Source organism: Lynx canadensis, chromosome A1, assembly GCF_007474595.2.
Source record: "Lynx canadensis isolate LIC74 chromosome A1, mLynCan4.pri.v2, whole genome shotgun sequence".
NCBI classification, from domain to species: Eukaryota; Metazoa; Chordata; class Mammalia; order Carnivora; family Felidae; genus Lynx; species Lynx canadensis.
Window position 1 is genome coordinate 68,599,925 of NC_044303.2, and position 13,651 is coordinate 68,613,575.

Here is a 13,651-nt window from a genome sequence, read left to right on the forward strand (position 1 = left end):
GACTATTGTCTTCTTCCGTTTCTTTTCTCTGAAGGAGGTTTTACGTTGATATTATCTTTACTTTGTTCTGTATTGAGGTGGGTATGGTCGGCAGAAAACCAGTCTTTTAATTCCTACATAGCCAGATAATGAGGCTCTTACAACCAAACCATTTGGAGAGAACTGTGATCGGTTATTGCTGATGGAATGTGAGAAAGGTGAGAAGATTCAGGGGGCACGCGAGTGGCAGTGGGGTGGCAGTTGATCAAGCATCAGACTCTCGATTTGGGCTCAGGTCATGAGCCTACATTTTGTGGGACTGAGCAGGCTCTCAGCACAGAGCCTGCTTGGGATTCTCTCTCTCCCTCTCTCTGTCCCTCCACCCGTTCACACACATACTCTTTCTTTCTCTCTCTCTCTCTCTTTCTCTCTCTCTCTCCCTCCCTCCCTCAAAATAAATAAATAAACATTAAAAGAGAAGAAGATTCTGAGGCCCTGGGCAGTGGAGGCCTCAGGAGGTGAAAAGTCTTTCGGTCCATGAATCACTGCATGGACAAAAGCTGCCTTCTGACCAGGAACATCTACACTGATTTTTTTAATGAGTATCAAACTTGTATTGTCTTAAGACAATTTCTAGTTCTATTTCCTTCATGGTTATAATCTGTTGCATTTTTCATTTTTTCACAAGTTCGTAACTTGTTTTTATGTCTTAGATGTGTCTCTTTAAAAGGCCATACGTTATATTAAATTAAAGGGTCGTCTGAAAGCCTTGCTCTTTTTAACTGGGATATTTAGTCTTTTCACATTTAGTGTGATTACTGACATATTTGTGTTTGTTTTTCCATCTCATTGTATGGCTTCTGTTTGTCCCACTTTTCTGTTTCTTTTTCCCTCTTCTTTCTTGATTTCATTTAAATTTATTTATTTATTTATTTATTTACTGGCTGGTTGACTGACTTATCTTTTATACCTGCCATGTGACAGAATTGGATTCATCACAATCCTTGGCCTACGACAGATTCTCATCACCATTCTATGCAAAGCCTTCCTTCGTATGATCCATTTGTTTGCATGCTAAGTACTACGATAAACACGTGTGACCTAATTGTGCGACTGGTTTTGCTTTTTCCCCCATTCTCTTTTCCATCTCCTTCTGAAAATCTGCTCATGTATATGTGAAGCCTCCTCAGTCTTCAATCCAGGGCCCTTTTACACTTTTCATTTTCTGGTTTCTTTGGGTTTCTTTGGTATCATTCCAGATAGTTTCTTTCTTATCTCATTTCCAACTCCTTAATGGTCTTTTTTGCTGTATCTAATCCCCTATTTTACCAATCCATTAATATTTTTTTATAGCGACTTACATTTGTTATTTCCGGAAGTCTTGTTTTCCTAAATTTGCTTAATCATTTTATAGTCTTATCTTTATCAGTCCACTTCTTAGAACTTTCTTAATTTTTTGAACAAAATAAACATTCCATTTTATAATCCATGCCTAATATTTCTCACATAGGAAAGTCTAACACTCTGATTCTTCTATCCTCCAACTCTGATGTACTTCACCCATTGTGCCTTTTGGTTGACGTTTCTTGTGCTTTCTTTTTAAATGTGTTTCTCATTTCCTTGGAAACTTTACCACCAGGAATTCTTGGAGACCTAGGTGAAAGCTGTGTCCCCTCAGAGAGGTTTTGCATATGCTCTGCCAGTTGCCTGGTGGTACTACCCATCTGGAAATCACTTTAAATGCAATTCTCCGCTTGAACTTCAATTTAAACATGCAGATAACAACAAATGTACATGAGGGCTTGATGCTGACTGTGATTTCTCAGGGGCAGATTCATTTTCCTTCTGCCCGGTGTCAAAGTAAATACAGGCTATTTCACATGCTGCTTCCTTCGGCTTTGTGTCCTTATTTATCATTCTTCCTAACATGGAGAATGGAGCCCATTAACACGCTGGTTTTCGCGAGATCTCCTATTAGAATCCTTACTTTTTCAAGTTTCCTACATTATGTCCTGTCTCTTATAATTAGGATGACCATGTACCACTCAAGATACTTTTAAGAATAAGAGTAGGTGCTATTAATAATTACACCAAGGCAACAGGCATTAACCAGGATATACGATCACCCTACTTATCCAAACACAGATATCAAAACTTAGGCTCAAAAGCACCAGATACTGTTTGGAAAATTGCTGTTTTTGTTGCTTGCTGACCTCTAGTTCCCTAGCTATATATTGTATTTTGTCCTTTGTGGATTTTTTAGTTTCTTACCAGCTCAGTGAGCATTTTTATAGGTGCTTACGACAATACTTTGTTTAGCCATTTTTGTCGTTTCCAATTGGAAGGTTGCACAGTAGATTTAATTTAGCATGTTACTAAAAACAAGTCTTTCCCCTCTTCTTCAAAGGCAATACAAAGACTCAGTTTAAGCATGAATTTTCCATATCTAGAAATTGGTCAAATAAGAAGTGGGATCATAAGTAGATATTTCTTATTCTCAGAGAGGCTCCTTTGTGTTGTTGTTCCATATATCATACCTTCTAGCACATTGCTAGGAGCTGGAGACACAAGTAAATGTGACTGTGTGTTGGAGGAATTAAAATCTCACCAGAGACAAAAAGAATGCACGGACATGGAAGACTGGTAATCCAAATCCTGTGTAATAAAGTGCTCAAAATGCCTCATGAATAGAAAAGAGAGGTGGGAAGCTTGTTTTCCTAGGCTGGATGGTTGGAGAAAAGTTCTCAAAAACTAAACTTCAGCAGTGCTTTTGTGGATGGCTAAAAATTGAACAGAGGCCTTAACATTGGCTGTGTTTTAATTCTTTAGTATGAATGACATCTGGGTTTGGGGAAGGGGGAAGCACTATTAGTTAAAATGGACTATGTGAATCAGAAAATGTTTTGCAAGAAGGTACTTTGTTTTTTGATCCAGAGAGCATCATTTGTGATGCACATGTAGATTTTTTTTTTTTTTGGCTTTCATGGTGTACGATTCAGATATTTATAGTGTTGCCTCTGATAATGAAATAATACTAAGTATTAACTGTGGTATTGATTATCTCTTATGTGGATTTAAACAGATAAATAGGGCATTTAACCATATACAATTAGCACCCTAGGATATTTCTGTGGCTTTGCCATTTAGGACACCCTTCAGAGTTATCAGTGATAGAGATTTAGATAATTATATATGTTCCTGAAATAATCCCTTTGGATTAAGCTCCTTAGAACATAACTAGGGTTATAATAAACTAAAATGCAAAATGAACTGGATAAACATTTTGCTGAGATTTGGTAAGTAAATGCAGAGTAGCATAAATAATCACCCTAAAAGGTACATATCAATCATGCAGCTAGTTTGCACGATTGTCTATCTTTGGAAGCAGACTTGCTTACTTAGGTTTCTGTCTCCAGGGTGTAGCACAGAACTTTGCACATGGTATAGAGGTTTAGAAGATGCTGGTGTTAGTTAACCTGATTGCATTTAAAACTGATATCGAGTCCTAAACATGAAGGCATTCCTCCATTCTATAAATCCCTTTACTTAACCAGCAGCAATATAAATAAAGACTAAAAAAGATTTTATGCATGTATGTTTTATTTTTCTGTTAATGTTCCTCCAAGGTCTTGTGACTAACCCCCCAAAAATCATTTAGAAGCATTAAGGTAGTGTCAGCGAGCATTTCTAGAAAGAAAAACAATGTTCAGGCTATGAGCATATTTTCAAATCACAGGAAAAAAAAATGATATGCTACTATATAATCACGTAACATATACTCTTATTTCATATGTGATCACAGAGATAAAATAAGAAGGAAATAGGGCAACTTCAAGGAACTCAGTGGTTTAGGTACACTTAAAGACATCCCACTTTCCTAAAACCTCACAGAGGCACTCAAGATTACAAAAATCAGAGAATGCTTTACCTGCACTGAAATCAGGAAATAACTCTGGCATCATACTACCAGCCTCGGAGACTTTCTTCTAGTTATGAAACATTTAGAATAAATTGAAAGAAGATGCCAGGAGAACTCTCGGCTCCCCAGTGCAGAGCACATGCCAAGACGTGGGCCTACCTAGCGGAGGGCATGTGGAATAACCCCACTAACCTCCCCCTGCTCAGTAGCCAAGAGTTCTTTGTTGTCTTTTGAACAGTCATTCTTTTAGAACCTCCTGGTCTGTTTCAAAGATGTCTCTGAGAGTATTAATTTATAGGGTTTTTTTGAAATTTTCTTAGGCTCCCTACGGTGTTTCTGTTTCCCTGAGTGCTTTTTCCCTGTGTGTTCATTTTGGAGTCTCTGATCCCTACTCCAGGCTTTCATCGGTCGCCTTATTTGTGGCTGACCGCTCATTCTGAAGAGGAAGGTGCTGAGAAGCAGGGTTGACGAGGGGGTCAACTCGTAGGCAGCCCCGTGGGTGAGCAGGCTGAGCCATTCCCCAGCTGTTAGCATCGAGTATTTTCTCTCCTTTTATGTAAGTCAGGAGAGTGTAGTAGTTCTGCACACAGGCTCTGAAGTCAGATCACCTGGGTGCATGAAGAAAGCCATTCATCCACATCAGGAATTTGTATCGCTTATTGCTGTATTTTCATTTCCATAGAGAAGAACGCACCAATCTTCTGCTAGGAAGTGCAAGCACGAGTTGCCCTTGGTAGCAGAGCCACGTCTTTTTATCCAGTACTTGGCACCTCGCTTTTCTGCTGCCTTTGGTTTTGTCTATTGTCCCCAAGAAACTTCCTGCTTCAACCTCCCCAGAATGAAGAGCCTTGAATTCTGGTGTGGGAAAGGGACAGTCGTCGGTTTGCACAGGAGAAGGGAGAGTCTCTGGAGATGCGGTTGTTTCTTATTCAGGCTTTAAACCAAATGTCCTGTTGTCAGTCCCATTTACAACCATCCCCGAGAGGGAGCTAGTGGTAGTTGTAACTCCTAAGCATTTTGCAGTTAACCGGAGTACGTCAGCCTACCTACAGATTCCCCGCATTACCAGCTCTGTTTTTGTCTGGCTTCACCACTCAACCATGGGCTCTCAGCTTCCATACCTTCCAATATCTTTATACTTATGCTCCTGTCATTGCTCTAGTGTCACTTGAGGAGAGGAGGAGACTCACCTCCATGTTTAAATTAAAATCTCCCACATTTTAACTATTTTTTAATGTTTATTTGTACTTGACACAGAGAGAGACAGACAGAGCATGAGGGGGGAAAGGCAGAGAGAGAGAGAGAGGGAGACACAGAATCCGAAGCAGGCTCTAGGCTGTCAGCACAGAGCTGACGCGGGGCTCGAACTCACGGACTGCGAGATCATGACCTGAGCCAAAGTCGGACGCTCAACTGACTGAGCCACCCAGGAGCCCCTCAAATCTCCCATGTTTTGTGGAAAGCATTAATGAGAAAGGCAGGAATCCTCCACACGGATACCGCTCCCCCACCTGGTACACGGTACAGTAGAACGTCAGGGAGAGGCTCTCCCACTGTTAGCAACACTAGGACCGGGCGAAACACAGGATCCAATGTTTTCAGGCTGGGACTATAGACGAGGTAATGCTATAAGCCCCACGGTCACCCGGGCTCTCTGTCCGGGAATAATTTCCTGACTGTGGTGCAGAAATCTGAAGTCTAAGCAGAAGACAGCAGTCCTGTGGTCCCGTTGATCTAAGGAGACAGAGGCCAGAGTTTGGCATTGTTGAATCATTTGAAATATTTGGAGCAGAGCACCAAGGACAAAGAAATCATGGGGAGCTTAGGGGCAGAAATATATGCAGATTTCCTGTGATTCTTGGGTCAAGGGCGATATTTGCAAGGAGAGACTACTTGATATTCACCAGTAAGATGCTGTTATGGCATCAGAGACACCAGTGGTCAAGCAGTGCGAGGGCGTCTGGCCCAACCAGGGAAGAAAAATCTCACTAACACTCCATTAACGCATCTTGCTGAGACGGCAGAAAGCTGTGTCTTAGCTGTAAGGACCATGCCCCAGAGTAAGGTCTATTCTAGACATGCTTTGACAAAAAAAGCCTAAAGCCAAGTCTGGACAAGACCAAAGGAGAAACAGAATTTGGCATTTGGGTCCTGCTGTGTTAGAAGGGTATGGAAAACATCGTGGACTTTTCACAAATCTGTTCTTTAAAAATTTGTAGAACCAAGTCAACATAATTTTAAAGTGATTAGCAAGTAAATGCTGTGTCTACTAGAGAAAAGTCACCAATCTTCAGAGGACAATAATAGAATCTAGAATCTCTACAATGATGTACTCACAATATCCGGTATTCAGTAAAAAATGATTACACATGAAAAACAGAAAGATGTATTTCACAGCCAAGAAAAAAAAAAAAGCAATCAGAAACCAGCCTCAAGGTCACTTTACATTGTTATTGTTACTTGAGTCAGTTGCTCTTTAAGAAACCACTGTGGTCAGCTGTGTAACAGCCTTCCAAAAATGTCCTTGTCCTAATCCCAGGAACCTGTAAATATCCTACATTACACAGAAAAAGGGATTTGAGGATGTGATTCAATTATGGATTTTGAGATGAAGAGATTATCCTGAGCTACCCAGGTGGGCCCAAGGTAATTGCAAGAGATACAATAAAAAGAAGTAGGAGAATCAGAGTTGGGCAGAGGAGATAGTCACCTAGAAGCACAAATCAGAGAGAATTGAAGATGTTGGCTTTGAAGATGGAAGGAGCAGCCATAAACCAAGGAATGAGGTGGCTTCTAGAACCTGGAAAATGCCAGGAAATGGCTTCCTTCTGGAGCCACCAGAAGTAAGGCAAGACAGCCAGTCCTGCTAGATTTAATAGACAAAGATAATAAAGGAGCTATGTAAATATGCTTGAAGAGTTAAAAGAAAATGACTTATTTAGTGAGTGAGAGGAAATTTCAGAAGTGGAATTAAATAAAAACTTTATAATCAAAAAGTAAAATAACTGAAATAAAAACCTCTCAGGGCAGTCCCTTTGATTCTCTTATGGACAATTTTTATCAGTCAAGCAAAAACTAATAGACATTCAAGGAGACAGGATCCCATGACCCATAAACACAGGCAAAATGGCAGACGAGAAGCAGACCCAATGGTAATATGACATTGGAGCAAATAGATTGGGACTTTAAAATAACTGATTACTCAGTTCTAGAAAATATAGGGAAAGGGACAAAACAGATCAAAAGACAAAAACAACAACAACAACAACAAAAACTACTTCACAGAAGTGGTAGAATAAAGAGAACCAAAAGTACATTGTATAAATTAAAAAAAAATACAATATCTGAAATCAGGAATTCGATGCATGAGTTTCATAGCAAATTATCTATAGTACAAGCCAGGATTAATGAAAGATAAATAGAAAATATTCAGAAGAAAGTGCAGAAAAGGAAATAGAATTGAAAGAAGACAGATCAATGTGCATAACAAATGTAGTTTCTTCCCAGGAACTCAGTAATGAACAGGGCTCTCACCCTTCAGGGATTTTTGCCTTGCTGGCCTTGTATCATCTGATATCATCTGGACTCATTGTATAGTATCAGGTAGATTGTATTGAACGGTGTTCGCTGGGTGGAATTTAAGAATGAAATTAGCGCAGGAAGTGAGCACTTAGCCTCAAGTGCTACGTGGCCTTGTCATTCTTAATGCCTTGTTCTCCCTGTTCTCAGAACTCTCTAGGGGAAAGTGAAATGCCCTGCCGTAGTCCAAGAAGATACACAGAGGCACTAAGGTGGGTTTGTAGAAGCATGGTGCAACAAGGCCAGCTCGGTCCCCAAGGCTGCAGCTCTAACCCTGTGGGTCACAGGCATGGCCGTCAACCCTGAAGAGTTAAAGAACAAAAATGTGGCCCATACAGAAAGGATACTCTGCCAGTACTTACACTCTGTCTTTTCATGCCTTATTTGTGCCTTCCCAAAGGAGGAGGAGGAGCTAAATGTAATCGGTGGGTCTGTGCTCAGAGTAGCAGGGGAAGAGACAGTTGATGGGTTAAAGATCTTCACAGAAAAGTCTTAACAAATGAAAGCAGAAGGGTGTTAGACTTTTAAAAGTCACCACTGTGAACACCCTAGTGGGTCCAGACAATAAGTAATGACGGAAAAACTATGAAGGGCAAAGGAAGTTGTATCTTTATGATACAAGGATCAGGCCGATACATCCTGAAACCCCTGCTCAATCATTAAATGGAGAGCAGTCAGGCACTATACCTCCTGAAGTGGAGTCCTGTTTCTGTGAAAAGAAAACAAAGGAGGAAGGAGAGGAGGCAGGGAAAGAGGGAGGGAGGGAAAGAAAGGGAGAGGAAGGAGGGAGCGAGGGTGGGAGAAAAGAATCTACATCTAATCTAACCTCCAGTTCTCCTTTCTAATTTACACCAAATGCAGGGCATGGAGCCACCTGACAAACAGCCGAACGGAATTAAAACGCAATGAGGAAGATTCCACAGGGCAAATGACTCAATCCCTTCAGTAAATAGATGACAATAAATAAAGGAAAGGGGAACTCTAATAGATGAACAGAAATTTGATAGACCTATCAACCACATGTAGCGCATAGACCTTGTCTGGACCCTAATTTGAAAAAGCCAACCGTATAAAGACATGTTTGGGGTAGCCAAGGGAAGGAAAATAAGGATTGGATATTAGATAATATTAAGAAATAATTTTTTATTTTGTTTGGTTTTCTGCTTTTTAAAAGAGATCAATGTTGAAGCATTTATAGGTGAAACTACTATGTTTCCTAGGATTTGCTTTTAAATATTCTAGCAAAAAAACAAAAGGGTGGGGGGAATGGATGAAACAAGAATGGCAGGATGTTGGTTACTGGTGACATTCAGTCATGGATTTGGGAGGTCATTTTGTTACTTTTTCTACTTCTTTGACCATTTAAATTTCCATGATAGCGGCTCCTGGGTAGTTCAGTGGGTTGAGCGTCTGAATCTTGATTTCGGCTCAGGTCATGATCCCAGGGCCGGGGGGTTGAGCCCCATGTCAGGATCCATGCTGAGCATGGAGTCTGCTTGAGATGCTCTCTTGCACACTCTCTCTCCCTCTGTCCCTTTCCCCCGCTCACACTCTCTCTCTCTAAAATAAAAATTAAAAAGAAAACATTTTTAAAAAAATTCTATGATCGACAGTTAAAAACAAAGTGGAGGGGTTACCGCGTCGCTAAAGTTTGGAACAGTTTTTTCTAGATTCCCTGCACTCAAGCACATTGGGCCTGACTTGAACTTAGATTCCTCATATGGTGAGAAGACCCAGCAGCTCCCTCTCTGGCAGACAGTCAGAGCTCTGCTCTTTTGTCCCCGTACTTTCTTGGCCTACAACTATGAGACAAGGTCATTCGGGTCCTATTCTAGTCTTGGGAGTATCATCAATCTCTTCTTTTGGCCTCAGTTCCAAACACAATTAGCCCAGAACTCTTTACTTTGGAAAATAAGACTGACCCTTTGAGTCTAATTTAGCTCGGATCTTTGCGATTATACTCTATCAGCAGAACCCTGGAGGACAGACTGTCATCTGCACCTGACCCATACCTGCAGGGAGCAGGGCCAATAAAAGAATAACACAGCTGAGTGAGCGAAGGTATTTTGAGGATAAAGGAATATTATGCATGTTCCCAAACTAAGGTCGGTTATCCAAGGTAATAGAAATGTTAAAAATTTGAGAAAATGGGATTCAGTGGCAGAGTAAAATCCCTAAGACAGCAGAGTAAGGACCAAAGACACAGTGGAAGAATTGAAATCAGAAAGAGAAATGATTTACTGTTCTGTACATTTGTGGGAAGAAGGAAAAGGATAAAAAAGATTCTACAGAGACAGTTGAGACAGACATAAAGGAGATTCGGGTGGCTTCTTTTCTGGTGGGTAAAATCTTTGAAATAAGAAAGAATAGAGACAGAAAGGGGTTTGCGTCCCGGGCTAGAATAACAACAGCTGTGGTACTGAGGCTGACCTGTCCACACTTTGGTGAGGGCGGGACACTGGGTAGATGGGAAGGAGAGCTACCCGGCCTTCAGGTTCCCAACGGGCCTCTGAATGCTGTTTCATGCTGTGCAGCCAACGTGCATGAGGAAGTCAAGCCCTCCAGTCAAACAACTCGTTCCTTATGCTCTGGAAAGGCCCTGGAGACGATGGCTCAGAAGGTGGGTGGTGGAGACAGTGCCATCATCCAGAAACATCCATGTGCGGAGCCTTCGGCCTGCCTCTTTCTTCCCCCTGCAAGCCTGGCCGAGGCTCCCGGAGCACATCTTTACTTAGGTCTAAGTCAGATGTAATGTTCTAGAAGAACCTGAAAGTCACAAACAGTTTTGCTCTCTACACATGGAGAACGTAAGCTTCATGTAAATATATATAATGGTGGTAAAGCTGCACTTTCACAGAAAAATACTACCAGCTTATTCAGTATTTATCCAGTGTCTTTAAATTAGTTTATTGGGGCACTTGGGTGGCTCAGTTGCTTAAGCATCCGACTTTGGCTCAGGTCACAATCTCGGGGTTTGTGAGTTCGAGCCCTGCGTCGGGCTCTGTGCTGACAGCTCGGAACCTGGAGCCTGCTTCAGATTCTGTGTCTCCCTCTCTCTCTCTGCCCCTCCCCTGCTCACGCTCTGTCTCTCTCTCAAAAGCAAACATAAAAAATTTATAAATTAGTTTATTAATTGTATCGACACATTTACTAAGGTTTTAAATGTCCAGACTGAGCATTTTTCTCAAATTATTTCAACTTATATTGTGATAATTAGGCACACACATAAATCAAAAATAGCTTTAGCTGTTAAAATAAATAGATAACATATTTTCAAGAGAGTCACAAAAGAGAACGTTATCTAAAGGGAATAGGTGTTTCCGAGAATCGTTTTCCACAGAAATCATGACGACGTTAGATTTTACTTAACATCCAATATATACACGATATTTAAAAAAATTTTTTAACATTTATTCATTATTGAGAGACAGAGAGAGACAGAGCATGAGCATGGGAGGGGCAGAGAGAGGGGGAGACACAGAATCCGAAGCAGGTTCCAGTCTCCAAGTGGTCAGCATAGAGCCCGACGCGGGGCTCGAACCCATGAACTGTGAGACCATGACCTGAGCCAAAGTTGGACACCCAACCGATTGAGCCACCCAGTCGCCCCTATATACAAGGTATTTAAAAGGACTTCTGTTTCCCCAAGAAGTGGCTCCTCCTTCCCCAGGATGTGGTGATAATAACTAGTATTAGTTGATCATTTTTATAAACTCAACAGCAACTTTTAAAACGACCTACAACAATACAGACATAATGACCCACATATGTTGCCATTTGCACTGACATCTTTGGGGTGTCTCAGGTGAATTGTACTGACCACCTTGAATCTACTTGACTAAAGCCTTGTGAGAAACACAGTTTAATGGCCTCAAAGCAAAGTTTGAAAAAGTAAGTTTTAAAGCTATGAAATGAGGGGTGGCTCAGTCGGTTGAGCATCCGACTTCAGCTCAGGTCATGATCTCGCGGTCCGTGAGTTGGAGCCCCGCGTCGGGCTCTGTGCTGACAGCTCAGAGCCTGGAGCCTGTTTCAGATTCTGTGTCTCCCTCTCTCTGACCCTCCCCCATTCATGCTCTGTCTCTCTCTGTCTCAAAAATAAACGCTAAAAAAAAATTTTTTTTTAATAAAAATAAAAAAAAAATAAAGCTATGAAATGAAAACAAAAAGAATACTGAAAAAGAGATAAATAATGCCTTGGATAGTCTGGGGGTTCAACACAAACAGGCCCCAGTATGAAGGGGGCATGAAACCATGAGTGAGTAGCTTGGTTTTCTCCAATCTTGGCACTAACTTCCTGACAGATCTAGGGCATGTTTTTCTTTTTTTTTAATTTATCTATTTTTTTGTTTTGAGAGAGAGGAGAGAGAAAGAAAGGGAGAGCTGAGGAGGACAGAGAGAGAAAGGGTGAGAGAGAATCCCAAGCAGGCTCCTCAGTGCCAGTGCAGGCCCCAGTGAGGGGCTCGAACTCATGAACTTCGAGATCATGAGCTGAACCGAAATCAAGATTTAGAGGCTTAACCCACTGAGCCATGCAGGTGCCCAAGACTAGATGTTTTGCAAGATGTCCCTGATTTCTAATAGTTTGGATTCTACGTGTGAATCTTCTACTGATACGCATGTATCCCATTCTTACCTCTACCCTAGGGAAGATCTCAATAAATGGGTTACCAAGAAGTCCCGGTAGCCCCGTCCTGGCTTTGGCATGCGATTACCTGAACACACAATATTTCCTGAGAGCCACTGAGGGAGCCGTTCTGGACTTAGAAGTTAAAATATCAGCAGGCTTTTCTTCTTGGTTGACTAAATGAAGTATGTCAAGGGTTGTTCGAGTAACTGATTTTTTTTGCTTGTTCCAGGTCCCCACTGGCTTTGCATCTCACCATCGAGCAGAGGGCCTGCTGGAAGTTGTCACTGACCACCACATACAGTAACAGGTTACCGAAGGTGTTCAGGGCGGCTAACGGCCTAGAAACGATGTATGCTTCATGGATCTGATTCTCGATGGGGCAGCTGATTGAAAGCAGTCGAGATTCGATCCGAATGACCCTCAAGATGTGGAAGGGTAAAAAACATATGTAAAACACGAGGAGTAGCAGAATGGTTAGCCTTCTAGCTTTCTGCTTAAGGCAGCTGTGATTCTGAGGTCCTTGGGTTAGGGTGCAGATAATCATTGTATAGCACAGGGTCACTATCACCAGGGGAAGGCAGAAAGTAGTTGCAGTCAAAACTAGATTGTACCATTTGATAGTGGCGAGGTCATCCGAACTGGTGAGGTCAAGGCAGGCCGATCTATTGGGCCTGGTGGTTGACGTGATCAGGAAGGTCATGGGAATGACGGCCACCAGGGAAATGATCCACACCACAGCACAGGCCACCACGGCCCATCGAGTCTTGTGAAAGGAAAAGCAGCTCATGGGGTGAATGATCACGAAGTATCGGAAGATGCTGTAACAGGTGAGGAAGAGGATGCTGCTGTACAGGTTGAAATGGAAGCCGAAGCGGATGAACTTGCACATGAAATCCCCAAAGATCCAGTTTTCGCCGCTGGCATAGTAGTGAATCAGGAAAGGGAAGCTGGTTAGATACAGCAGGTCTGTGCAGGCCAGGTTCAGCATGATGACGGTGCTGCCTTTCCACGGCCGCATTTTGAAAATGTAAGTGGAAATCGCTACTGCGTTCCCTGGAAAGCCCACCAGGAAGATGATGCTATATGTTACAGGGAGGTAGTGCCTCTTGAGTGGGATTTTTTCATCAGTGCAATTTCCAAAAGGCGCTGCAAAATCGGGGAAGTCGGAAGAAGCATTTGCAAAACTGTCCAGTGGCTCATTCATGGCTGTCTCCTTTCATCTTGCAGGAAAACAAGCGTTCGGTTTGGCAACACAAATCACTTCAAACTCACTCCCTGATAAAGGAAAATAGAAAACATTAATGATAGGGTAATGAAAACAATGATCTTCTTTTAAATGAAAATTGCTCTCAGATCCTAAATGTGCCACTTCTTTCTCTTTAATCTCAAAGAGACCCTGTGGAGAAGAGATTGAATTTCTAAGAAAACGATTGTGAGGCAAGGCATCTAATAATAATATGAAAGTTAAGTTACCACCAGAATGAAAACGAAGGATTGCAAATAAACAAATACACGTAGCGGCAGTGGACATCAAGTTGGCAAGGTTG

General features: G+C 41.8%; 1 protein-coding gene across 1 annotated transcript; it reads right to left on the bottom strand.

Moving 5' to 3' along the window:
- Positions 1 to 12,291: 12,291 nt before the first annotated feature.
- On the bottom strand, positions 12,292 to 13,308 carry OXGR1 (oxoglutarate receptor 1). The gene has a single exon (XM_030336818.1). It carries the CDS (start codon positions 13,306 to 13,308, stop codon positions 12,292 to 12,294), a length of 1,017 nt encoding a protein of 338 aa, XP_030192678.1.
- Between the last annotated feature and the right edge of the window lie 343 nt (positions 13,309 to 13,651).

Bases quoted from the DNA above. Each gene is read 5' to 3' on its own strand.
- OXGR1 (XM_030336818.1), bottom strand. From the start codon at position 13,308: ATGAATGAGCCACTGGACAGTTTTGCAAATGCTTCTTCCGACTTCCCC.